General features: G+C 35.8%; 1 protein-coding gene across 4 annotated transcripts in view; it reads right to left on the bottom strand.

Moving 5' to 3' along the window:
• CCSER1 (coiled-coil serine rich protein 1) overlaps nt 1-27,366 on the bottom strand; it is a 1,332,111-nt gene that overhangs the window by 719,852 nt on the left and 584,893 nt on the right. For all 4 annotated transcript variants that reach the window (XM_057546975.1, XM_057546973.1, XM_057546976.1 and 1 more), the window contains one exon: nt 6,099-6,182. In XM_057546975.1, the coding sequence (XP_057402958.1) occupies nt 6,099-6,182 (84 nt within the window). The remainder of the gene's footprint in view (nt 1-6,098; nt 6,183-27,366) is intronic.

Raw genomic sequence — 27,366 nt, 5'->3', positions numbered from 1 at the left:
AAAATCAATTACAAGAAGAAATCTGGAAAAGTCACAAATAAGACTGAACAATATGCTACAGAACAACTATTGGGTCAATGAAGAAATCAAAGGATAAATTAAAAAAAAAAACCTGAAGGCAAATGAAAATGAAAACAACATGCCAAAATCTGTGAGATGCAGCAAAAGTGGTACTAAGAGGGAAGTTTATAGCAAGACAGGCTTTCCTCAAGAAACAGGAAAAAACTCAAATAAACAATCTAATCTTATACCTAAAGGAACTAGAAAAAGAAAAAAATGAAGCCCTAAATCAGTGGAAGGAAGGAAATAAATAGAGTGGGAATAAATGAAATAGAGACTAAAAAGACAATACAAAAGATTCAGACTAAGAGCTGGTTCTTTGAAAAACAAAATTTACAAGTCTTTAGCTAGATCCACTGAGAAAAAAGCAAGGCCCTGATAAATACAATCAGAAAAGGAGAAATGATAACAGATACCACAGAAATACAGAAGACAACCGAGAATAAAAGGACACATTCTTCAAATCATACAACCAGTGCAGAAGTTGAAACTGTAATCAAAAATCTCCCAAAAAACAAAAGCCCAGGACTATACAACTTCACAGCTGAATTCTACCAAAGATTAAGATTTAATACTCATCCTTCTCAAACTCTTCCAAAACATTGAAGAGAAAGGAATGCATGCTAACTCATCTTACCAAATGATATCAAAATCAGACACATAAAAAGAAAATTACAGGCCAATATCTCCAATGAACATAGATGTAAAAATCCTCAACAAAATATTAGCAAACCAAATACAATAATACATTAAAATGATAACACACAATGATCAAGTGGGATTTATTCTGGAAATGTAGGTTAACATCCACTAAAGACAACCAAAAAAACCCAAAAAACCTAATATGATACAGTACATTAACAAAAGGATAAAAGCCATATCATCTCAATACATGCAGAAAAAGCATTTGACAAAATTCAATACACATTTATGATAAAAAAAAAACTTTCAATAAAGTGGTTATAGAAGGAAGATACTTCAACATAATGAAGGCCATACGTGACAAACCCACAGCTAACATTGCAGTCAATGGTGAAAAACTGAAAGCTATCTTTCTAAAATCAAGAATAAGCCAAGGATGCCTATTCTCACTAACTCTTATTCAACATATTATTGAATCTAGCCAGAGCGATTAGGCAAGAAAAATAAAACACATCCAAACTAGAAAGGAAGACATGAAACTGTCACTATCTGTGCGTGACATGATTTTTATATACAGAAAACCCTAAAGATTCCACAAAAAAAAGTTAGGAATAAACAAATACAATAAGATTGTAGGGTACAAAAACATAAAAATCTGTTGTACTTGTGTGTGCTAACAATGAGCTAGCAGAAAGAAATTAAGAAAACAATCCCATGTAAGATAAAAGAATACTATACCTAGGAATAAATTTAACCAGAGAGGTTAAAAGAAAGAAATTGAAGACACAAATGTAAACATATTCTGTGCTCATGAATTGGAAAAGTTAACATTGTTAAAATGTCCCTATAATCTGAAGCAATCTACAGATTCAATGTGATCCCTATCAAAATCCCAAGACATTTCACAGATATAAAAAAAATTCTAAAATTAACATAGAACCAAAGAAGACCCCAAATAGCCATAGCAATCCCGAGAATAAAGAACAAAGCTTGAGTTACCACACTTCCTGATTTCAAACTACTGCAAAGCCATAGTAATCAAAAGAGCATGGTGCTGGCAGAAAAACAGATACATAGATCAATGGAACGGAATTGAGAACACAGTAATAAATCCATCTGTATATGGACACAATTTACGATGAGGAGCAGAGAACATACAATGGAGAAAGGATAGTCTCTTCAAATTGTACTAGGAAAAGTGAACAGCCATGTACAAAAAAAGAAACTAGACCACTATCTCACACCGCACACAAACATCAACTCACAGTGGATTAAAGACTTGAATGTAAGACCTGAAACCATAAAAATCCTAGGAGAAAACATAAGCAAAACACTGACATTAGTCATAGCAATGTCTTTCCCTTGCCTGAGGAGACATATCTAGAAACAAGAGGATAAATAAGCAAATTGGACTACATCAAACTAAAAATCTCCTGCACAATAAAGGAAAATCGTCAAAATGAAACACAAGCTACTGAATGGGGGAAGATCTTTACAAATCATATACCCGATAAGGGGTTAATATCCAAAATATATAAAGAATGCATACAACTCAGTATTATAAAACAGCCCAATTTAAAAATGGGCAGAGAAGCTGAATAGACATTTCTCCAAAGAAGATATACAGATGGCCAAATAGGCACATAAAAAGATGTTCAGTATCACCAAATACTAGGGAAATGCAAATCAAAACCACAATGAGTTATTACCTCACACCTGTTAGAATGATTATCAAAAAGGCAAGAAACAACATTGCTGGCCGGATGTGGAGAAAAGGGAATTCTCATACACTGTTGGTGGAAATGAAAGTGGGTGCAGCCACTATGGAAAACAGCATGGAGAGTCCACAAAAAGTTAATAGAACTACCATATGCTCCGATTATCCCACTGAAAGCAGCTCTTCTGCCCCTTTCCTGTTTGCCCATTTCTGTTCCCCTCTCACCTTAAGAGAACCTAATTATAGGGATGAGATCAGTAGGCAATTTAACCTAACTCCTGACTTACGCTCTCCTACATGCACACTATGCCTGTTGATTCTTTTCGTGGATAAAAAGAATGAAAAATTAAGCAGTTAAAAAATGAGTAGCTCTCTACCTGCCTCAGGTCCCTTAGCAATCCTGCAGGCAGATCACACAGGCAAGATAACATCTGAAGACTGTCAAGACAGTCTGCACGCAAGGGAGAATGATGCAGAATCCAACCTTCTGCCTCAACGATTCACTGAGATTCTTCCCCTTTTTTTCCCTTTAAAAACTGTCATGACTGAGCAGAATATTTGGAGTTGGTCTCAGGACAAGTAGTCCACATTCTCCCCAGATTGCAGGCTTTTCTGATTAAAGCACCTTTCCTTTCTGTTGACACTTGCCCCTTGGATTATCAGCTTTTGAGAGGCGAGCAGCCAAACCTGAGTTTGGTAACACCACTTCTGGGTATTTATCCAAAGAATATGAAAACGCTAATTCGAAAGGATAAATTTACCCCTATGTTCACTGCAGCATTATTCACAATAGCCAAGATATGGAAACAAAGTGTCCATCAATGAACGAATGAGTAGAGAAGATATGGTATCTATACACAATGGAATACCACTCAGCCATAAAAAAAAAAAAGATGAAATCTTGCCATTTATGATAAAATGGATGGACCTTGAGTGTATTATGCTAAGTAAAAAAAGTCAGATGGAGAATACAAATACCATATGATTTCACTCATATGTGGAATATCAAAAAACTAAGAAACAAAACACACACACACACACACACACACCAAACCAAACAAAAACATACATAGATACAGAGTACAGAGTATTGGTTACCAGAGGGGAAGACGCACCGGGAGATGGCAAAATGAAGAAAGGGAATCAACTGTATGGTGACAGATGGAAACTAAATTTTTGGTGGGGAGGACGCTGTAGTCTGTACAGAAGCAGAAATGTAATGTTGTCCACGTGAAACATAAAATGTTACACACCAATGTTACCTCAATAAAAAAATTTAAGTGGTATTAAAACATTTCTTTTGCCGCCAACCCCACACTGCACTAACTTTTTTAAACTGAAAATATCAAAGTGAGGCTAAATAAATTATATTAAAATAACTTTATTAAGTTGGATATAAATTCTTTATTGGTATAATTGCATCAAATTTGATTTATAGTGTATATGTAGGTAAACTGCTTATGATAATAGCAGTGGTTAAGAAATGAGAAACACATCATAAACAAAACTAAACTAAATTCTTACAGATTGTGATTATAGCAGGGTACAGGAAACTGGTTCCTAAAATGCTTTAAACTTTAAAAACTTTAAAAATTTAAACTTTACCTATCTAAATTTGAAAATGTTAAATTTAATGTCTACTTTGTCAGCATGTCACAAGTTACTTATTATCAGAATCAGAAATACTAGGACCTAATTTTCAATGGATCCAAGTGGTTTCTATGACTTTTACGTGATTGCCACCTTGCCCATGCTTCAAGTCCAGTTTTAATGATGACTTTTTCTTTTAACAATGTTTCTTCTTCCTTAAATTCCTAAATCACCTATACACTTTTTTCTTTAGGTACAGTTTTTTTTAATGAAACAAACTATTTTCAAAAGTTAACACTCTCCTTTGCTGAACTATTTAAGATGACTATGCAAACTACATAGCACAAAATTAAGGTGCTACCTTGATTGTTACCTGGGAAATTTTTAGAAGCTAAGAAGTCAATTTGGGTAATTCAAGTTTAAAACAAAAACAAAAACCAAGCAAGAGAAAACACTTGCATCTCATTTTACTAGATCAACCAACAGAGGACTTTTTTGGAGGGAGGGGCACTAAATTATCTTAATTATAGCTATGTAACATTGGCTCTGGAAGTAATCATTTTCCTTCTCATTCCATTCAACAAATGAAGGTCTGACTTCTTGTATAGGCCAAGTTTTAAATCTGATCATAACTAATGTTGGGGGAAAAAAATGAACACTTCTTTCTGAGTTACTTATCCAAAATACGCATTTTCTGGCAAAGTGAATACATTTTCTGCTGTGTTAAAACTAATAATTCTAGGCATCCATTCATAAATATCTACATATGATTTTAGTCAACTCAAAGATAAAGCTTGATTATATCATACATACCTATACGGTTTTATATATAGTCATGTTTTCTTTAAGTAATAAAGTTCATATTATAAATAAATTACTTATTTATAAAAGGTTATTCCCAGTAATGTAAGACATGTTCCTTTTGTCTGTAATTCTATTACTATCTTAATAGATATGGGTCAATGGGTTTCTAAAGTGACAATAATATGCTCATGGGACCAATAATCAGCATCAAACCCAGTCATGAAACACAGTCTAAAGGTCAAGTTTCAGTAAAAATGTTGTCAGTTGTCAAGAGTCAATAAAATAGACTCTAAATTTGTATGCTCTCTCACTAATGTTTTCAGAAAAGTTCTCGGAAGCTTGATGGTCTATAAAATGTGTTTCGTCATTTAATTTATTTAATAATTACATAATACATTGTTAATGTAGTCAAATATGAAATCATCATAAAGAACATTATTGACTAGGGTTTGTTTTTTGATCTTGATAATGAGTCAGGGCCTCTTATTGTATAGTATGTCTTTATTTTATTGGTATTCTTAAGAATGATTAATTTTTTAAAATTTCTCATTACTTCCTCATTTTTGTTTTGGAGAACTCATTTTTTATTTCTATCCAGATCAAATGTGTTATATTGCAAAATACTATTCATATATATATGTATATATACGTTGAGAACACATACTTTAAAAAGTAATGCCCACTGCTACTCTTGTTACCTACCAAATGTGTTTTCATGTTATGAAAGTATGATTTAATACATTTATGATGTCACATCTAAAAAAACACCCTGAAAACATGAACTACACATTTCATATTTTTGTATAATTTTAAGATAATTTGGGATTTATAGAATATCTATTAATAAAACATCTCATTAGGCTAATGCATTTTTGGTACCTTTATGTAAAAGCAAAATTTGCTTTTGTTAGCAAAATTATTGAGTATTTTGCTTCATATTACACGATTGTGTCTCTAGGTATGGCAGTATGGAGTTAAATCTTACACTTTACAAAATAAAATGTGGCCTTAGCCTTCAAGATTTTTGATAGGTACAACTGAAATGCCTTATCCTGGGTCAGTAATCTGTTTCTGGAATTATGTAAAGTTCAATACATATTATAAAACATTCTCTTTTTCAGACTGTCAAATCTTCATTACTGTAGGATTATAAAATTGATAATTAGATTGAATCACTAACAGTTTATAAATCACTAATAATTTAAGTGTTAATAAGTTGTAAGGTTTATAGCAAATAACCTTGCAAGGAAAATACACCCGTGGGCCAAATATTATTCACACTTACCAGTTCTTCCTGAAGTTGGGAAATTAGTTCGTCCTTCTCTTTCAGCTGCAGCTTCAGCATTGAGCATTCATCTTTCATTATATCCTATAAAAACATCAAAGAGATGGCATAATATGCTTAGACCTTTCACTTTGCTCTTGATAAGTTAGCTGCATGCAGTGGGAGATAATTGCATATGACTAATAAAACTGAAATTTCCTCTACAGTCTGATATTTTTCATAATATACTCTATGTTGCAAAACAAATTAATGTATCCAAAGATACTATGCTATATATGATATATACACATACGTTTTTTTCTGATAGCCTTTTCTTTTGATTTCTCTTTGTTCATTTAGTTGTCTAAGACAGAAATCAGGGATTCATCCTAAATTCTGTCCTCCCACTCCTGTGCATACATAATCAGTGGAATAAAAATAATTATACATCAAAAGAGATAGTTTACCATTTGTTCCTGTTATAATTAAATATTAATTCTCAAATGAATGGCATGTTATAATCTTTATTTTTAATGATATCTCTGTAACATTTGTCCCTTTCACTAGAGCTCTGTCTTTGGGTATTTAACCTTGTCACTCTGCATGAACATTCACCTACAGTCCCCGTGTACACAATACATCCACATCCATGACCTCTATTACTCTACGCTGGAAACTCTCACTTAACAAATGCTTAATCTAGACTTATCTTCCAAGCTTCAACCCACAAAAAGAACTACTTCCTGAGCATATACTCAGCATTTTCCCATGGACATTCCAACTCAAACTTCATCTCAACATCTTTTCCTACTTCAAAAATCATTTCTAGTTATTTCTCTCATTATCTTCTTATTTCCTAAAATAGCTAGAAAAGCATCCCATACTCTCAGCTCACACTCACTCTGAACCCAATCTGGTACCCAATTCTTTGATCTGTTTCCTTGGTATTTCTTGAACTCACTCTTTTCTACTCCTCATGGACTTACTCTAGGTATCCATTGCTTCTTATCTGACTAACTGCAGTTAAGTCTCTGAACTGGTTCTATGTCTACCACCTTCCCTATCTGCCAGAGATATTTTCCTAACTGGGAATTAATTACATCATTTCTTAATGTAACAGCTAATCACTTTAGGGAAAAAAAAAAAAGTCAAAACTCTTTAGCATAGCATATGGTGCCTTTCATTCTCAGCTACTTGCATATTTCTGGAGTGTCAGTTTTTCATTTCCAACTTTCTTACAACCAGGGCTCATTCCTACAGAATCGAGCTACAGAATGTTGCTTCATGTCTCCTTGTTTTACACATGCACGTCTCTGGGTTACACTGCATCTCTCTATCGCCCACTATTTCTCATGATCTAGGAGGCATTTCAAGCATTATTCCTTATTCCAGCAGGGAGCCTTCCCTTGTTGACTGAGTTACGTTTCCCTTGAGGGTGACGGCACGCTCCATGGTGTCTAAGTCATACATCATTTCACAGACTACTAATACTTCAAGTGTTGTTTGCTTGTTTCCTTCCCTCATTAGACTAGTTTCCCTAATCCACTTGAGCAGATAGACTATTTCATTAGCTTATTACCAGCACCAAGCATTGTAACTGACACACAGAAGACGTTCAAATCCACGTTTGCTTCCTATAACTTAGCAGATAAACAGTATAAACAAGAGAATTCCCAGTTTTTCTGAATCTGTTAACCTTACCTGAGCTGGCAAGGAAGAAAACAGCTAATGGATTAGAATAAACAGAGTATTAGTTTATTCTGGTTCTCATGGTGTTAATTTGTTTCTATTATAAGCAACAGAGAACATATGATTCAAATTTACTAATATCTCCTTTCATTTGCTGACAGCCAGCTGATTGGGAGACACTAATTATCTCTGTCTGTTCCTTTTATTTCATAGTAGTCCTGTTTCTTCCCTAAATCATGGGCTTTCATGGGTAGAGTTTATACCCAACATTTTAATATTTATTTTCATAGATTCTAAATATTACATGTTACAATGTTAATGGTAAAAAAGCTTCGCTTGCTCCATAATACAAAGAAAAAGTTTGCAGGCTTAAAAGGTAGGTAAGAAAATCATCATGTCCCTTCGAATCAGAGACATCTAAGGTCAAATCCTTGGTACTACCAAGAACCCTCTCTGTGGCTTTGTGCTAGTTAATTAACTTCTTTGAGCCCCCATGGACATTATCATGGAGGTTGATAACACCAGACTATAAACTATCTGATGACAAAAACTCTACTGTATTACTGATTATATTCCCAGTCTTGTGTAGTATCCCACTTAAGAAAAACTAACTCCCTTCATAAAATATTGTCACATTTTCTCTAGGAAACAAATACTGAAGTAGAGTTAAGAGTACAAAAGGTTTATTAAAGAATAAATCCATGTGAAAAGAAAAGAAGAATCAGAATTGAGGAGAGGGGCAGTGAACCATGATTCATACCTGACAAATCCTCTACCAGCTAAACGAGGAGCTCCAGCGCCAACACCGCCCAGGAGAGGAATCCCGTGTGGGGGGAAAGTGGGTAGGCTCTTGTACCACTCCCTGTTCAGTCATTGGTTGGGAGCTGCCTCAGGAACTAGATCTCAGCTGCTGTCATGTTACTCATTGTCTCACACTACCAAGCGATGAGCTTGACTTCAGCTGAAGACAGTCAGCTAACGATAGGACTTTCAGCTGGGTAGTGAGTCCTTTATTGAAAGGGGATCTGAGCCTCAGCCAGAATCTACTCCAACAGTTTTTTTGTTGAATAATTAGCAGCAATATTTTTGTATATTAATTAATTAATATTTTGTCAATGAATTCATTTAAAGTGAAGATTTACCTATATTGTGGCTAATAGGAATTGTAAAGAAACTTGGTTTTCCAAAATCATGCTCACTTTACACAATTCTCTGATTTTTTTTCCCTGGGAAGCTTTTTCAAGAAGTTTTTAATCTCACAGCTTTAAACCAGGTGGGTGCTAATATATCATTTGCACTTATTTATGGAATAACATATTAAGTATTCATTGTGTGTCAGCAGAAGCAAATTTATAAAATCCTTCTCTATGAATGACTTTGCAAATGAATCATAGTTACCTAGAGTTTTGTTTTTAGTTGTTATATGTACATGTGGCAAAATTCACAGAAGTATCTGTCTAACACACAAGATGAAAACCCTTAAACAATGCTTACTAAAATGAAGGCTACTTTCAGATGAATCGATATTCCCTCAATATATTTGCAAAATTCTTGGACATCCTTGATAGGATGATCTATTGAGTTAGAAATCCTATTGATGTGTAGAATTAACAGGATTTTAGTATTTTGGTTTTTAAAATAAGGTTATTCCATTAACCCTTAGGCTAATGTAAGCAATTTAATCTTGTGCTTATTTAAATGCATATTACTTATGAAAATATATAATTGAATAATTATGGCATCCTCTGTTTCTCAGTCAAGTATAATTAATTCTAGGACTAAAATTCAATTCTATATTTCCTAATTTGATAATTACTCATAAATATGGAACTCATAGTATGATAGATTAAAGGTGGCTACAAATCCTTTGCTACTATTCCTAATGAAAGATGGAATGTAATGCTCTCTCCTTGGATCTGGGTTGGTTTTATAGCCTTGCTTGACCAAGTGAATACAATGGAAGTAATTGAGTGATTCTCAGTGCTAGATCAGATTTCAGTTTCCAGGACTGGTCTCTTAGAATGCTCCTCTCAGGTTCCTCCCTTGCAGAAAGAACACGGCAGTCATGCTGAGAAATACAAGCTACATTTCACTTCCTCTGACAGCCTCTTAAGGAAACTCACAATCAATTGCCAGCCATGAGAGTGAGCCATCTTGAATATCTAGCCCAGTGGAGTCTTTAGGTGACCAAAGCCCCAGCCAATATCTCACCATAACTGCCTGAGTTGAATCATTCCCAAATTCCTGACTTAAAAAATTGTGAACACAATAAAAGTATAGTTTTAAGCCATTACGTTTTGAGACAATTTGTTATAGAGTTCACCAGAATATATGGACAAACTGCAAATTGTTAGAATTACTGTAAATTATGACTCATTATAGTTGTATAAAAATATATAAGCTAGTTACAGTGGAGGATTACTGGACTGAGTGTCAATATTATGACATAGTATGAGTGTGTTTCATGTTTGGTAATTGCAATCATTGTTGCTTTTGTTGTGGTCATCCATGTACAATGCTTGGTGTCAGTATATTTATCTCTTGTAAAAATAAAATACAGTGTGTGTGTGTGAAAAAAAAATTCTCAATAATTAATTTATAGTTCTTTAATACTAAGTCTATTTACTTTACAATATATGTCTGATAACTCCAAAAAATATATATATATATAAGCTAATTTTTAAAATAGCTCATTTCAATGTGTAAAAGGAATATTTATATTTTCATTATATAACCTACTGGAGAATCAGAAATACAAATATAAAAGTTCCTTAAAAATTATCTTATTCTACTTTTATTTTCTAAGTTTGGAAAGTTAGATCTAGATACATGAATATTTGGTTAATTTGTCCCAAATTCAGTTAGCTGACTCCAGTCCCATATATTCCATAATTTATTTTTGCCTGAATTAGAATCACCTCCTTCTTTAAGACTTGTATGAATAGAAATCAAGTGCCAAGAAATTAAAGGCAAGTGGAGACTGTAAATCACCTTGAAAATGATCTTATGCTGAAATTAGAAATGCAGATTAAAAAAATCATATAATAATTTCAAACTCACAAACCTCCACATAATTCTTCAGGTAAAATTATGAACATAGTTCTTGGCTACTAGTTACAAAAACATATCAGAATTGGTACTGAGTCATTATGACTCTCTTTCTATTTATAGACTTCTGGTCCTCTCTGGAGAGCTTTACTTTATGACTTACAAGCTGTTTCCTCATTCTTGTAAATGGAAATGTCAAAAGATTAAAAAATAAAGGAAACAGACAATTCTATCAGAGTAAACAAGGACAGACGGTTATGAACAAGTGAAAAAAGAGAAAAAATAAATAGGAATATGGTAGGAGTGGACAGCAGGGCAGAGATTGGAAAACACAATGTATTTTGCAGCTCTACCTAAATAACTGACCTCATGTAATTCTTATGTTAACTTTAAAGCAGCATGTTATCTGCAACACCTGGATAGCTAGTTAAATAGTGCAGGCATATAATCATATATACAGGGCCATAAGAGAACCTGCCTTTCAAACATTGAAACAACGTTAATAAAAACACCACTCTAATTCTCTATTATTTCATCTAAGATAATTTAAAAAATATTTTATAAATCATTTCAGTATCAATAACTGCTACATAATGCTACAAAATTTTCTTTTTACAAACATTCAATTAAAAAAGATTTTAGATTTGATTTTATACAATCACTGACTTAAGAGATGAACTAACATTCCACTGATTTACAATAACAGTGTGTTTTTAAAAAAATTGTTTTCATAGAAATATAAAAATTTAAAAAGGCATAAGAGGTGTTCAAAGTGAGTATCTTAGAAATGTATTTTTTAGCATGTAAATCAATCAGTAAACAGCATCATCCCTTGACACAGTGGTATATTGGCTACGATTTTCAAGCAATTAAAGAAGAGAATGGATATCAACATAATCTTTTCATTTGCAAGTAGCTCCTCTTAGGAAATCCTAAAACTTCTTACTGATCCCCATCACTCAAGATAATGATAACAATCCTTATATTTTTATAGGGACTTTATAATTTATAAAACACTTCTATGCACAGAATTTTTTTGCTGTCAGAATCTTTTTTGACCAATTATTGAAGAAAATGGTACATTTCTAGGATAAATAGGAGTTTATTCATAGAAATGAAGCAGAGAAGACAACTGTAGCAAAGGTCAAATTAAAGGAAACCATTAATAATAATACCAAGACCCTTAAGTTATGTTCATTAGCCTCTCTACAAAATTCATTGTATTCTGACAGTTTTTGGAATACTTAAAAACAGTAGGGCTTCCCTGGTGGCGCAGTGGTTGAGAATCTGCCTGCCAATGCAGGGGACACAGGTTTGAGCCCTGGTCCGGGAAGACCCCACAAGCCACGGAGTAACTAAGCCCGTGCGCCACAACTACTGAGCCTGTGCTCTAGAGCCCGTGAGTCACAACTACTGAGCCCACGTGCCACAACTACTGAAGCCCATGTGCCTACAGCCTGTGCTCTGCAACGAGAGAAGCCACTGCAATGAGAAGTCCGCGCACTGCAATGAAGAGTAGCCCCCGCTCACCGTAACTAGAGAAAGCCCATGCACAGCAACGAAGACCCAACACAGCCAAAAATAAATAAATAAATAAATAAATAAATAAATAAATAAATAAAACAAAAAAACCCCCACCAAAAACAGTAGCCTCCACTGAGAAATTTGCTAAGATGTTAAAACAGTTCCATGGGACTATGGCCTTGTCTTTTCCAAGTTTTTAGAGTCTGCTTAGATTCACTTCTTGTATTAATAAGAAAAACTTGGGTTGCATAACTCTTCTAATATAATGTTCTACATCTTACATAATTTTTTCTATACAGTAAGTAGACAGAGAGTTTAAGTCATAATCCTGACAAAAAATATTTACTCAAAGTTTTCACTATTCTGTTCTTTGTTTCATAAAGCATTCTTGGTGAAAATTAAAAAGACAAACATTTGTATTTCATTTTCTAAAGCCTTCTTCAAATGATAGTATTTTGCAGGTAGAAGGATGAAAAATTTCTCAGTGTCTTAATGAGTTAGTAGGCATGACAAATTAGTTTCCTGATCTCCTAACCCCATGGGTTTCACCAACATCAATTACGAATTATACTTAAGATGTAAATGTCTTTACAAACTCACCAACAATGAGCTTCTCAACAAAGAAAGTCAACAAGTGATAAAGTAATATTAATTTGTCCCATTTACTTGTTTTATACAAAAGTCTTGGGGAAATAAGTATCTTTAAGAGGTCTTGGGATTATCAAAAAATTGCCAGTATTTTTTTTTTCCTCACGGAAGACAGACACGCTTGTCACATTGTACTTGTATTTCTTAAAGAAGGTAAGCAATTGCTTTAAGTGACCCTTCCCACAATGTAGACTATACAAGAAAAAAAGAAAGAAAAGGCTAAAAACAGCCTGTTAAAAGTTCCTTTCTGTTATGAAGGCATGCTTACTTGCTTTTCATGTTTTATGTGAGGAGTAGGGGATATCTTATCTCTCAATACCCTAAATAAACTAAGAGAATTATGTGTGAACAAAGCTATGAATTTAGCTGCTAGGAACAAAAGTAATCAAAGACATCAAACACACCCCATTCCTCACTTATAAGTGCTGTTGACTTAAAAAATATATATATATGCACAACGTGAGAGTTGTGAGTTAGCTTTATTTGGGGCAAAATGAGGACTGCAGCCCGGGAGACAGCATTTCAGATAACTCTGAGAAACTGCTCCTAGGAGGCGAGGGGAGGAGCCAGGATACACAGGAGTTGTTTGTTTGTTTGTTTGTTTTTTAATATTTTATTTTATCTATTTGTGGCTGCGTTGCGTCTTCGTTCCTGCACGTGGGCTTTCTCTAGTTGCGGCGAGCAGGGGCTACTCTTTGTTGCGGTGCTCGGGCTTCTCATTGCAGTGGCTTCTCTTGTTGCGGAGCACAGGCTCTAGAGCACAGGCTCAGTAGTTGTGGCTCGCGGGCTCTAGAGCGCAGGCTCAGTAGTTGTGGCTGGCGGGCTCTAGAGCGCAGGCTCAGTAGTTGTGGCGCATGGGCTTAGTTGCTCCGCGGCATGTGGGATCTTCCTGGACCAGGGCACAAACCCACGTCTCCTGCATTGGCAGGCGGATTCTTAACCACTGTGCCACCAGGGAAGCCCCTATATAGGAGTTCTGCAACAAAGAGCAGGTAATTGGGAACATCAAAAGATAAATAAAGAAAACCAGACATCTCAAGTTAAGGAATTCAGCTCTTTTCTATGTATGGGAAGATGCAAGAGTTGGGCTCACTGAAATCATTCCTTTGATATGCACCTCAGCTCTCTGGGGCCTGTATTTTCACATCCTGAGTTTCCTCAAAACTCACCGCAGGGAGTGGCTACAGTCTGATGGCTGCTAGATGGCAGGTATTCTTTTCAGCCCTGAGTTTCCTCAGGGCTCACCAGCTCACATTGGAGGGCTGCAATCATGGGTGACTGTGACATCCTCTGTTTATTGATATGGCAGGAAATATTCCATTTATAAATATTCCATTCCATTTATAAATATTCCATTTATCAGTGAGTAATACAGTTGTTTTGTTTGTTTGTTTCTAAATGCTATATTGACTTAGTTGTAAGGCCTTGGCTAGAGAGAGGCCAGTTAGTTCTCTTCAATAGCTGATTAAGTCCATACTCCAAACACTTCCTTTATTGGGTCTTCACACTGCAGGGCCATTAGGTACCAACCCCATCGGGCCAGGTACCAGGAAACTAGGGACGGTCTCTGCACCCCAGAGCTCCTGAAATTATTCAAATTGGCCAATCCTCAGGGAGTGCTGGAAACCTAGCTAATCCCATCCTGCTTGTCATTTATAAACTGCCCAATTTGCTGTTGCTTGGTCCCCAGGGGGCAATATCCTCCATGACCCTAACTGGCAGCCTTCTTTCATTTGGAGGTGTAAGTAACAAAGAGTTCTGTCTTTCATCTGAGCACTAGTGTGTCAGGTCCCACCATCAAAAGAATCTTTAAATCTTATAAAACATAGTGCTGGCAGGAGCTGGCTGTAGGTAGTGGGCACCCTTTTGCCATCCTCCTGAGACAGCTCTTGGGCCCTGGACATTTATGCCACCTTCAGACAGAGGGGAAGGACAGTGTGAATAATATTGGGTACTGCTTGGCAACACATATACATTTTTTGCATAATGAAGGGAGAGGAAAGCTTTTCTAGTTGTATATGTTATTCAAGACAGTAAAACTAGAGAGACATCCCTAATATTAGCAGATCTCAAAAATGGTAATATCCCATTTTATGGGGTGAATTGTGACAATGATAAAGAATACAGAAATAAGTAATGGTGTAGGGATGTTTTTTCAAGAATTCTGGCATAATTGTAGAATTCTGGGGAGAAGAAAAAGCAGAGAGCCTCAATGTTGTACTGTACAGGAATCACAGATAATGTGATTCAATTTAAGCAGTAGTTTCAGGCAGCCTGGGAGGTCAGAAAACTAAGCTGCAAAAAAGCCACAAACATTAGGTGAAGCTACAGATCACAGCTACAGAATATAAACCAGTATCAGGTACTAAGGAAAGTAGTAAAGGCCATGCTTCGTTCTTTTTTAGAGCACTAATGGATAGTAACAGCATATACAGTGCTATCTTCAAAAACTCAATATATGTACAATACATTGTTAAACAGGAGTCTTTAAGACATGAATTTGGGAAAAGCAGCTTTTTAAAACTTATGGACTAGATATACTTTTGAATGGTTGCTTATGCACTGAATGCTTGTGTACTGTGTCCAACTATATAATTTAACTTCCATTACAAAACAAAATTTTTGTCTCAAAGATTCTGTAAATTAAAGAGTACTGGGAAGTCTCAGATTATCATTAAGCAACACTAAACTATCTTAAAAACTATAATCTAATATAGAACAAAACTTACAAATCTATCATTGTTTTCCATGTTACCTCTTGATGTCACTCAGCGGAGGCAGAGAAGACTTGCATCTGAGTCTTTGCTGTGACACAGTTTAGCTGTGTGATCCTGAATAAATCAATTACTAATAAGAAAACTACAATTTGTTGAAATTTGGATATAACACCAAATGCTTTGCATACATCGTCAGTGGCTACTCACAACATTTTTACCAGGAAGGTGTTTTTAACCACATTTTCAGTGTTTTAACAACTTTCTTACACTGTAGAACTAGAAAACAATTATTACTGAAGTAAACCCAAGTCTGCCTGCATTAACACAAAACCACTATAGCTCAGTAGTGGTCTATACTACTTCTCAGAGCTTTTTTTCATAAAATGGGGATCATGGCTATATATATATATATATATATATATATATATATATATTTTTTTTTTTTTTTCCCCTGCAGTGAGAACCATTCAAGTATATAAGGGAAGCAACAACAATTAGGGTGTCATAGGTAGAATGTCTAAAACGGCACCCCAAAGTTGTCCTGCCTCCATTTCCAGAATCTGTGCGTATGACAAGAGATCATTCTTGGGGTTGTATCATGTTCTTTGGTACAGCTGATGTTAAAATAGGGAGGTGATCTGAGTGGACCTAATCTAGTCACAGGAGCCCTAATGAGTCACATGAGAAAGAGGTCAGGGATCCTCAGTGTGAGGACTTGACTCACTATTGCTGCTTTGAGGACAGAGAGGGTCCTGTGTGTAGGCAGACAGTATGGAGATGAGAGAGGCTTCCAGCAAGGAAACGGGACCTCAAACCTCCAAAGCCAGGTAAGTGAATTCTTCCGATGACAGGAATGGCTTGGAAGGCACCCTAGCTCCAGATGAGAGCGCAGCTGACTGATACCTTAATTTCAGCCTCGTGAGGCTCTCACAAAAAACTTAAAAGTGTTTAAGTGACCAAGTCTGAATGGGTATCCCCTACGTTTCAAAAGTTTGCTTTACGCCAATTCATTTTTATAAGGACCTATATCACTACCCGGTTTGCTAACCGAAAGAAATCTGAAGAGGATTTTCACTTTTACACAAAAAGGTGAAAAGGGCAAACGATGTTCAGCATTTATTTTTCAGTGAGATGTTACAGAGGCAGCGTGGACCCCAAGTAGCAAGGGCAGCGCCGCTAAGCTCCTTCCCCGGGAACTATATTCAGCATCTTGGCATCAGGCTGCCATAGCTTTGAACTGTGTCTGTAAGCATCTGTGATTTCTCTCGATTTATTGTGTGCATCTGTTAGCAGGATGTGGGCTAAGGTAACTGTTTCTTTGCTTGATGCCATTTAGGTTTATGAAGGGTTTCACAGGAATGCTCTACTTTTGAATAGTGGGAGAAACCTGTATTAATTTGCCACATAGGGCTAGGAAACAAATACATATATACACTAAGATAGCAAAGTCAGAGAAAGCTTTCTCAAGAACGAAATATCAAACCAGAATCTTAATGGTAGAAGGAACCGGTAAATGACCAAAAAATAAATAAATAAATAAAAAGAAAGGCAAGTGTTTTCACATGCAGGACCTTTAGAACTCCTGGAGGCAGAGAAAACAACTGCAAGAGTTTGGGGAACAAGTATTTCAGAACAACGGTGTGGAGAGGTATACACAAAGAGGCACTTGAGAGCCAAATCATAAAAGTCATTTTTGCCATGATAATGAATAAAGTTTTATTCAGAAGGTTTTGGTATATCAATAAAGAACTTTCAAGCCATGAAAGGGTATGATCAGAATTAAGTGTATGCAGCTTATTCTGGGTACAGTATGGAGAACGGGCTGGATGGAACCAGGACTAGAGACAGATAAGAGGCTGTTTTAATAATCGAGGTAAGAAATCGTTCTAATTTAAACTAAAATGGGGCTGTAGGAGTGGGTTTGAAAGCTATTTAGAAGGTGGACTCTACCAGAAATGTGTGGAGTGGAAGGGAAAGATGAGAGGAGAGAGTCAAAGATGACATTAAGTTTCTGGCAGGTCTATTCGGAGGATGTAAGTATCGCTCATTCCTGTTTAAGAGCAAATACACTTTGAGGTGGAAGAATTTAAGATGAAGGAAAGACACCAAGTTTAATTTTAAGGTCCCTTGTAACATCCAGCTGAAGAAATATAGTATGCATTGGCTATGTAAGCATGGGCTCAAAGAGAGAGAGATGTGGTCAGGAAATGAAGTTTGGAAACTACCAATATACTGGTGTAGTGGAACAATCAATAATTGAAAGATGAAAAGGAGTGATTGTGAAGAAAACTGAAAGTGAAGAAGTGGACGAGGAAAGCCTGGTGTCATAACAGCCAAGACAGGAAATATCTTTAAGAAGGAGAGGGAGGTCGATGATGTTGGATGCAGCAAAGATGAAGTAAAGTGAGGGTTGATCAAAAAAATCAGTCACTGTGGACTGTACCAAAGCAGTTTCAGGTGGTATGTTAGAAGCAGAATTCAGATTACAGTGGGCTCAGAAGCAAACTGAAGATGAAGGAGAAATGAGGAGTTACCAGCTACACACTTGTCAAGATGCAAGCTTCTTCCAAGAATGAAGAATAGTAGCTAATAGGATTGAGATGGGGTGTGTGCATATTAGATGGAACAGCTTGAACAGGTTTAAAGACTGATGAGAATGACTCAGTAAGAAGGGAAAAGGTCAAAAATACAGGCGAAAGAAGGAATAACTGCAAGAGGAAAATCCTTCAAGAGTTAAGGGATGAGATCTAGTACATAGGAAGAGATACTAGCTTTCAGTAGGCAGAGAAATACCCATGAACAGAAGGAAATGAAATAATCTTTTGTTGATAGTGCTTCAATGATAAAAGATCCTCTTTTTAAACAACTTGAAATACGTATAACAGATTGTTAAGAATTGAATGTGTCCCCTTAAAACCCATTTGTTGAAATACTAATCCCCAGTACCTCATAGTGTGACCTTATTGGAAACAGAGTCACTGCAGATGTAACTGGTTAAGATGAGGAGCTACTGGAATAGGGTAGGCCCCTAAAGCAATACAACCGGTGTCTTTATGAAAAGGAGAAATCTAGACACAGAGGAATGCACAGGAAAAGAGCACCATGTGAAGACTGGAGTTATGCTGTCACAAACTAAGGAACTACTAGTAGCTAGGAGAGAGACCTGGGGCAGATCCTTCTTTAGCGCCTTCAAAGGCAGCACAGTTCTGCTGACACCTTGATCTCAGAATTCTAGCCTCCAGAACTCTGAGACAATAAATTTCTGTCGTTTAAGCTACTTAGTTTGTGGTACTTCATTACAGCAGCCCTAGGAAACCAATACACAGACATAATTTTCAACTGCTAGACCTTCTTATAGATTATATGTAATTGAATTGATATGATTTTTTAATAATAAATGAGCAAATAAAAAAGACAGAAAAAAGAGAGTACATAAACCATGACCTTTTTCTACTATGTCTCCTACCCTTAAAACTCTTCAAATGCTTATCCTTATTTCTAACATAAGGTGATTATGCTACTATGGGTTTCTTAGCATATCTAACGTAGCAGTGGTTCTTTATTCCTTTAAGTTATAAAGGTAAAGCATTCTTATCTTTGCATATTGAATCACTATCTGATTCTTGAGCAAGTGAAGAGGTGCAGGTGTCTCCTTAAGTCTATATGTGTAGTAGTATTCTCGCCTTTATGTCACACTCACCTAATCACTCGAATGAACCCCAGAGCCTCTTGTCGTGCCTTTTGTGCAAATGCTAGGGCGGCCACCATCACACAGTTAGAAGCAACACCACATTCTAGCAACTTGACACTGATTAAAATGTCTAGACAAGTCAGTCTCATCAAAGTCAAATTCACTTTGACTGCTAATCAGTATGTGATAAAGTTCACGGAGACATGCAATTGTTCAAATTCTTTTCACATGAAATCAAAATATGGTAAGAAAAATAATCAACTCCAGGCATGGGAGAAAAGGTAAATAAATGCCCTGATACCCATACCCCATCCTCATCCCATCCCAGGCCGGCTAGTTCAAAGAAAAACCTCCTTGAAGACTGAAAATTAGCAGTCATACCGTACATACCCAGCACTATAGTGTTGAAATATTGATGGCAACCTAAGCATACAACAGTTGAAGAATTATTATTGAATGATGGGAAATCTACTCAATGAACTATTATGCAATTTAGAAAAGGATGGTTACAAAGTCTATGTGGTAACATGAAAAATACACTTTTTTTGTAAATGGAATCCTATATGAAATATGTACTTATCACAAATCTGAAAATATGCAAAATATGAGAGTCATTTTGTTAGAGTTGTGGGGTTTTGTGTGGTTTTAAATGTTTTAATTTCTAAATTTTCATTAATGTGCTTGCAATATTAAAGGTGCTATATCCTAAAAAATATACATGAAAACCAAAATATTTATTCAAACATACTTGGCAATCATGTAACTACTGAATCTATAGCACACGAGGCATAGTCTCAGAATAATATTGTGTTCCGAAGAAAATATTCCAGGGCCCCTCCCCCCCCAAAAAAATTGCAACAACCAGAGATCTTTGTATGTCTTGACCTGCACTACTAGAACACATGGTTTGCAACAATAATTTTTACTATTACTACTCTTTTCTCCTCCGTCAGTTTCTCTGATACACTTCAGCTGCTCCTGCAAATGTCCTAAGGCCCTTGTTGAAGAGCCACGTGACCTGCCCAGCTTCCCTTCTGATTAGGCATCAGAAAAACTCTTGAGAATGTATCTGATAAAGAAGAACTCCCCTATCAGAGGGTAAGGAGGAAAAGAACTTAAGTAGTCAAAACCAATTTACTTATATTTTAGTGAATAGGCAAATGGTAACTTTCAGCAACATTTTTACATAAATGCCCACACCCCACACAATTAAAACTGTGTAACTATTTACTAGACACCAAAAAATGTGGAGTAAATAGGCTAAATTACAAACACCTGCAGGGAAGGACTGGCATCTTTTGATACTAAGTACTCTTTACACAGAGGAGAGCAACAGCTTTTGATAATTAAGCTTAAGAAAGTATACAAAACTTCAAAAATACGGTATTGTAAATCTACTAAAATGTTAAGATTATAAAGAAAATAAATGGCAATTTATGGAAGTGTACAGTTTTAACATACAGTTTTAAATGGCATCGGACTTGGGTTTACTGAGAAAGCAATGTATTGTAGAGGTGAATGGTACCTTAGGTCTGTCAATAATTGTCAAGTTATTTTGCTTGAACAGAAATTGTCATTGTAATTCATGAGATCTTTATTCTAAACTTGTCATATTGAGAGATTTGCACTTTAATGATATTATACAATTTTGAAAGTAATAGACCTTTCTGTTCACTTTGACTATGAATTTAAATATGATTTCTGCTCTTCTATTGCTACTTAATTTTTGTCCAGCTGTGCAACATCTAACATCATGAGAAGAGAGCCAGTCAAGTCGCAGGGTTATAACATAATAAAAAGAAAAGAAAACTATGTATTGGAGGAAGCCAATACTGAAGCACATAGGCACAAACTACATAGGTAGTTTTCCAACCGGGGGTGAATGAAGAATTTACCCAGACCATCTGGGAAACATTTCAAAGATTTACAGTCTCCTGCTCCCCATTTTATCCCTCCAGTTTTATGAGATCCAACTGGAGGTGTGAGTTTGGACCCATCATTTTTCGTCTTTCTAACCTCACTCTTTGGAATACACTGTTATTGAAAATCAATTGAATAAAGGAATGATTACCAGAATATATAAAACAAGCATATGCGTTTACGATAACTGGTATAATTTTGCTACTGTAATCACAATGTACCATAAATTGTCCTCATATGGCAAATGCTTTTCATTATCCAGGATGATGGGGGGAAAGATAGGTTTTCCATGAATTTTTCAGTTAGTTGTATATAAAGTCATGAACAGTAGGGGCGAGGTTAAACACTTGTTCACTAAGATTTAAAATACTGGTATAAAAGGAAAACTCTCTAAATTAGAGTAACAGATGAGTCTTCCCTACTAGTTCTCTCAGTCTTTAAACTTGATTAAGTTTCTACCTTTCCTAAAACAAACATAACAACAAACAACAACATTTTGATTCCTGACTTCTACTCCTGACTCTCCTTTTATTAATGAGATTCTTGAAAGAAGAACTACACTTATAGAATCCACTCCTCATTTGCAATTTAGCTACCATGAATAAATAACTAATAACTGTTCAATCTTCCTGCCTCTGAAAGCTGGTTTTCACTCTATTACTTAATTAAAATTGCTCTCATCAGTGTTAAGTAGAAACATTTTTTTTCAGTCCTCAGCCTGATCTATGCTTTAGACTTAGATAATACAAAATCCCTTCTTTAAAATCTCTCTTCCTCCTGGACTTCTACAGTGTTATTTACTCTTGTTATATATAGTTTGGATATGTTTTAAACTTTTTAATACTTTTATTTCTTCTCAATTTTTTCTTTAAAAGTTAATTTTTCCTGGGTTTCTATCTGAAGCCATTGCCTATCTCAAATGTTTCACCTCAACAACTTATTGTATTAGCAACAACCTATAAACTAACACTTCCGTATTTATTATCAATACTCACCTTCCTATCTTCTGAAATCTTGTACCAGATCTCAAACTGCATCCTGGAGAAATGCATTTGTTATATTCCAGGCATGTCAGACTCAAACTTTCAAATCTAAAATCTCCACCCTAGAGAGCAACATGTTATTTCTTCTATACTTCTGATCTCAGTTAATAACATCATCTCTTCTATAACTTAATCAAGAAACCCAATTCATACTTGACTTCTTTTAGCAGTTTACCTATTTCACTCCATTACTTTGCTGGCATGGTTTCTGAAGTGCAGTCCATTGTAACTTGTATTCTTTTTCCTCTATAGGTAAGGTATTTTTTTTCTCTGTATTCTTTCAAGATTTTCTCTGTCTTTGGTTTTCTGCAGTTTCACTATGGTATGTTTGGTGTAGAATTTTTTTGTGTGTGTGTGTGTATATATTTTGTTTGGAATTCTCTGAGCTTCCTGGATCTGTAGTTTGGCATCTATCATTAATTTTGAAAAGGTCTTGGCCATTATTAGTTTAAACATTTCTTCTCCATTTTCTCTTTCTTCTTGTGGTACTGCAGTTATGCACATGTTATACTCGTGAAACTGAGTTCTTGGATATTGTTATTTTGTTTTCTTTTTTTTTCTCTTTGTGTTTCAGTTGACATATTTTAAAGCTCACTGATTCTTTCCTCATCTACTGATGAGCCCATCAAAGGCATTCTTCATATATGTTGCAATGCTTTTTATTTCTAGCATTTCCTTTTGATTATTTCTTAAGGGTTTCCATCTCTCTGCTTATGCTGCCCATCTGTTCTTGCATGTTGTTTATGTTTTCAAATAGAGCCCTTAACTTATTGATTATATCTATTTAAAATTCCCTGCCTAACTTTGAAATCTGTGACATATATGAGTCTGGTTCTGCTGCTTGCTTTGTTTCTTAAGACTGTTTTTTCCTGCATTTTAGCATGCATTGTAATTTTTTTTTTTTTGAAAGTTGAAGGTAATATACTGGGTAATAATAACAGGTAAATAGTGGAAGTTTTTATGTTAATCTTGCTAGAAGTTGGGCTGTGTTTAATATTTGCTGTAGCTGTAGTTCCCAAAGGCTTAAAATTCCTCGGGCTTCCCTGGTGGCGCAGCGGTTGAGAGTCTGCCTGCCAATGCAGGGGACGCGGGTTCGAGCCCTGGTCCGGGAGGATCCCACGTGCCGCGGAGCAACTGGGCCCGTGAGCCACAATTGCTGAGCCTGCGCGTCTGGAGCCTGTGCTCCGCAACAAGAGAGGCCGCGATAGTGAGAGGCCCGCGCACCGCGATGAAGAGTGGCCCCCGCTTGCCGCAACGGGAGGAAGCCCTCGCACAGAAACGAAGACCCAACACAGCCATAAGTAAATAAAAAAAAAAAAAAAGAAATTCCTCAAGTGTCCTTATTTTTGTCTCCTCTGCTGTCTCGGCTTACTCGAAGAATGCCTTTTAGATAGAGTCTGTGTCTTGCAGCTCTTTCAGCTGTGACTCACTATCATTATACTGGAAACCCGCTGACGCAGTGATAAGTTGAGGAGGAAAAGCATTCTATAATCTTATGATTAAATATCAGTCTTGTAGTGGACCCGTCTCTGGGTTGGTTGTGACTTTCACAAGTCTATCTTGGCTTTATTTCTCCCCCTAAGGTGATACAGGAAGGGTAAAGAGGGCTGTAATTGGTTAAGTGCCCTTCCTCCTAGGAGAGATAAGGCTCTGTCTGGTAAAGTCTTTTCTCTCCCTTTGTTAGGAAGAATGCTCTGGGCATATTTCAAATGGTTACTTTTCCATCTTTCTGCCAAAGACACAGAGTTTTTTTAGTTAGTTAGTTTGTTTGTTTGTTTTCGTTTTTTTGCCCCCTTTGGTTCTTCACCATGAGAACCTGGTAGGATTCCTAGAGGTAAAACTCATGTTAAGTGTGGTTTCCCCCTGAAGAATATGGCCCTCCAGGAGTTTCCTATTATCAAGTTAGTCTGCTCATAGCTTTTAGCAATTCACCAAAATTACCAGTTAAGTGTTCTTACCAGGTTATGGTATCAGTGGCTCTGTTCCAGGTAAACTGATTTCAGCTGTGATTCTCTATATTTGCCTGGGGTGGTGGTTTGCTCAGTGGCTTTATTTCTCTGATAGGCCCAAGAATAGTGGTTGATTTTCAGTTTGTTCAAAATTTTTCTTGTTGTAAAAACACAAGTGACAGCGTTCAAGCTCTTTAACTGTTGGAACTTAAACGGAAGTCCCCAGCCTTGACTTCTCATCTTTTCTCACATTCTATCACCAAGGGACAAACAATCCTCTTTTTGCCTCCAAAATTCCTTTAGTTCATTCCCTTTCTTCAATTCCCATTGCCGTTGACTTAACTCAGGCCTTTGTATCTGGTTAGAATTCACTAGTCTTGGAATTGTTCTCCCTGATTTTGTTTCAACACTAAGGAAGGAAACCTTAATAAGGTTATCTGTATTGCTTAATTTGCCTGTTAAATGTAAGATCTTTGAGGATAGGAACCATATTTTATTTTTATACACCACAAATAATGTAGTCCAGTAACTTTCACAGAGGAGGATTCAGTAAATACCAATTCAATGAATGGAGGGGTTAGTCATCTACTATCATATGTGACTTTAGTGCTTTAGTAGAAACATAAGGCTGAAATCTGAAGTTAAAATTGGTTTTTATTTCCTTAGGTTAGTCCAGAAACTCCTTGGGTAAATATATTTTGCCCATAAATATATTCCATTAATGATGCCAGTAGCTACCTCCTGGTGGTATTCTAAGTAACAATTCAATGAGGGCAGGCCAGGGAATGTGCTGTATAATTAAGACTTTGGGTATATAAATCTTAGATAGATAGATAGATATAGATATGTAAAATCTACAGACAATCCTGAATCCCCAAATACTCAAGAACTATCAGAAACAGGAAATAATTTTACTGCCTTTCACAGTATCAAAACCATATAGAAGAATTCTTTATAATAGAGAGAGATGTTCTTTCTTTCCTTCTTTCTTTCTCTCTCATATCAGGCATCTAACACAGTGCTTGGATTTTCACCACTCTTTTCAAGATAATTTTACCTTCTTTGTAAGCTACATCACAATCATTATTCCTGTCTTTCATAAGTAAATTGAAATAAAAAATAGAAAAGATAAGTGACTTGATCAAGGAAAACACAAAAGTTATCAACAGAACTAAAATATAATAAAAGACTGTCATATTGCAATAACAAAAAACATGATTTCATATGTATTGACAATAGCTATTAGAATACTGAGAAAAATGCAGAAATTTTAATTTTCCCTAATATTTAAAGCCAAGATTGCATATTACATATAGAGGTATTTTTAAAAGAACGCAGAAAAAAAGTGTACAAAACACCCTATTAATCTTAGCCATACAAGAAAAGGAAAAACATTAACTAATTTTTGTATTCCCTATTTTATCAGAAACAAAATCTTCTAAATTTAACTTCTAGAGAAATAAGGGAAGCCTCCCCACTCAGTTCCATAGGCTTTATATCCATCATTTCATTAGATTTGATTTTACAGAAACCTTATGAGTTATGTTATTACTGAGATTTTACAGGAGAGCAGAGTGCCTCAGAGAAGCCCTGGTAGCTAAGATCCCACAGTTATATTTATGTTAGAAAGGAGTTTTACACATTGCATGTTCGATGAATGAGTAATTTCTGAGTTGAGCTCAGTGTCTGGTTCTATAGAGAATAAAGTATCATGAAGAATACTCTTTCTATTCTGGATTCCATGAGTTCATGATCTTTTGAATATCACACATATGTAGAAAAGTTGACACCAGCAAATTGAGGTTACTTTTACAAAGTATGTTAATAAAGTAAAGAGGAAATATTCCTGGGCAAGGGTCTTCCTAACCATCTCTCATGCTCACGGGGCCTCCATAGTTCATCATTATTTTGAGAGAATCATTTGAATGAATGTCAGCAATATGTAAAAACCTAAGGTCCTTTGCCTACCCCTTTTCCTTTCACATATAGTTAACTGGATGGAAAAGGTCCTTCATCTATTGCCTCTCATCTTCAACTTTTGAATAAAGTCATGATGGATAATCTGAGCCTCCTTAACCCTTGGTCTCCATTTGACATTGGTCAGGGAAAATTTTCAGACTTCCCTAGGGCAGTTAAGTGACTGTATTTGTACTTTTTCTTATCTCAGCATTTTGTGTGAATTATTTTGAGGATCATTCATGAACCTGAAATATTCTTACAGATCAATTAGAAGGGAAACATAAAAGTACACCAATGTTTGGGCTTAATTTTGGTGGCTTCTAACCCACCTCCCTTTTGGAAAAGGAGAACAGAAAGGTTAGAGAGGAAACTTGGCCTCACTGAGAAGTAAAAAACCTAGACTACAGATGATAGTGACTCTACACTAACTACATAACAGGGACTCAGGGAAGATCAAGTCCTGAGGGCATCTGTATCAGTTAGGGTGCTTTTGACAGTAAGTAAAAATTTACCACTTATAAATGGCTTAAACAAAAAAGATATTTATTACCTCATACAACAAAATGACCAGAAATAGGTGATTCCAGGTTTAGTTAATTCAGTGGCATACTAACATCATCAAAGCCCCAGATACTTTCTATTTTATTCTCATTCATCCTCAAAGGGTTGGCATTAGTTCTCAGCCTTGACTCTTCATAGTTGTAGGAAGGCAAACAGAGATACAAAATGCATGTTCTCAATCAACTTGATTTAATAGTAGGGAAGACAGTCTCTCCTCGCTTGTATCTTTTTCATCCAATGCAATTTTTTTTCCCTATGGTCCAGTGGCCAGGATTGGGTCACACAACCAAACCCTAGCTTCAAGGGAGTATCAGACATTTTCCAGCTGGTGGGCTCTACATCAAGGAAGAATGTCTGTGTGGGGATGGGATCAATGAGGTAGGATCTGACATTGTAAGAATGCATGCAAAACCCTTAGGGAAAGTCTCATATGACCTTGCACTCATAACTCTTATTAATTTAAAAATCTTTCAATGAGTAGGGTATTTAGAAATAAGTGAATGTTAAATGTGAGCCATTGGACAAGGGTCTGAGAATACA

The sequence above is a fragment of the Balaenoptera acutorostrata genome, chromosome 5 (assembly GCF_949987535.1).
Source record: "Balaenoptera acutorostrata chromosome 5, mBalAcu1.1, whole genome shotgun sequence".
Classification (NCBI taxonomy): Eukaryota; Metazoa; Chordata; class Mammalia; order Artiodactyla; family Balaenopteridae; genus Balaenoptera; species Balaenoptera acutorostrata.
Note: the sequence above shows the minus strand (reverse complement) of the source record. Positions and strands in the feature narration are given on the sequence as shown.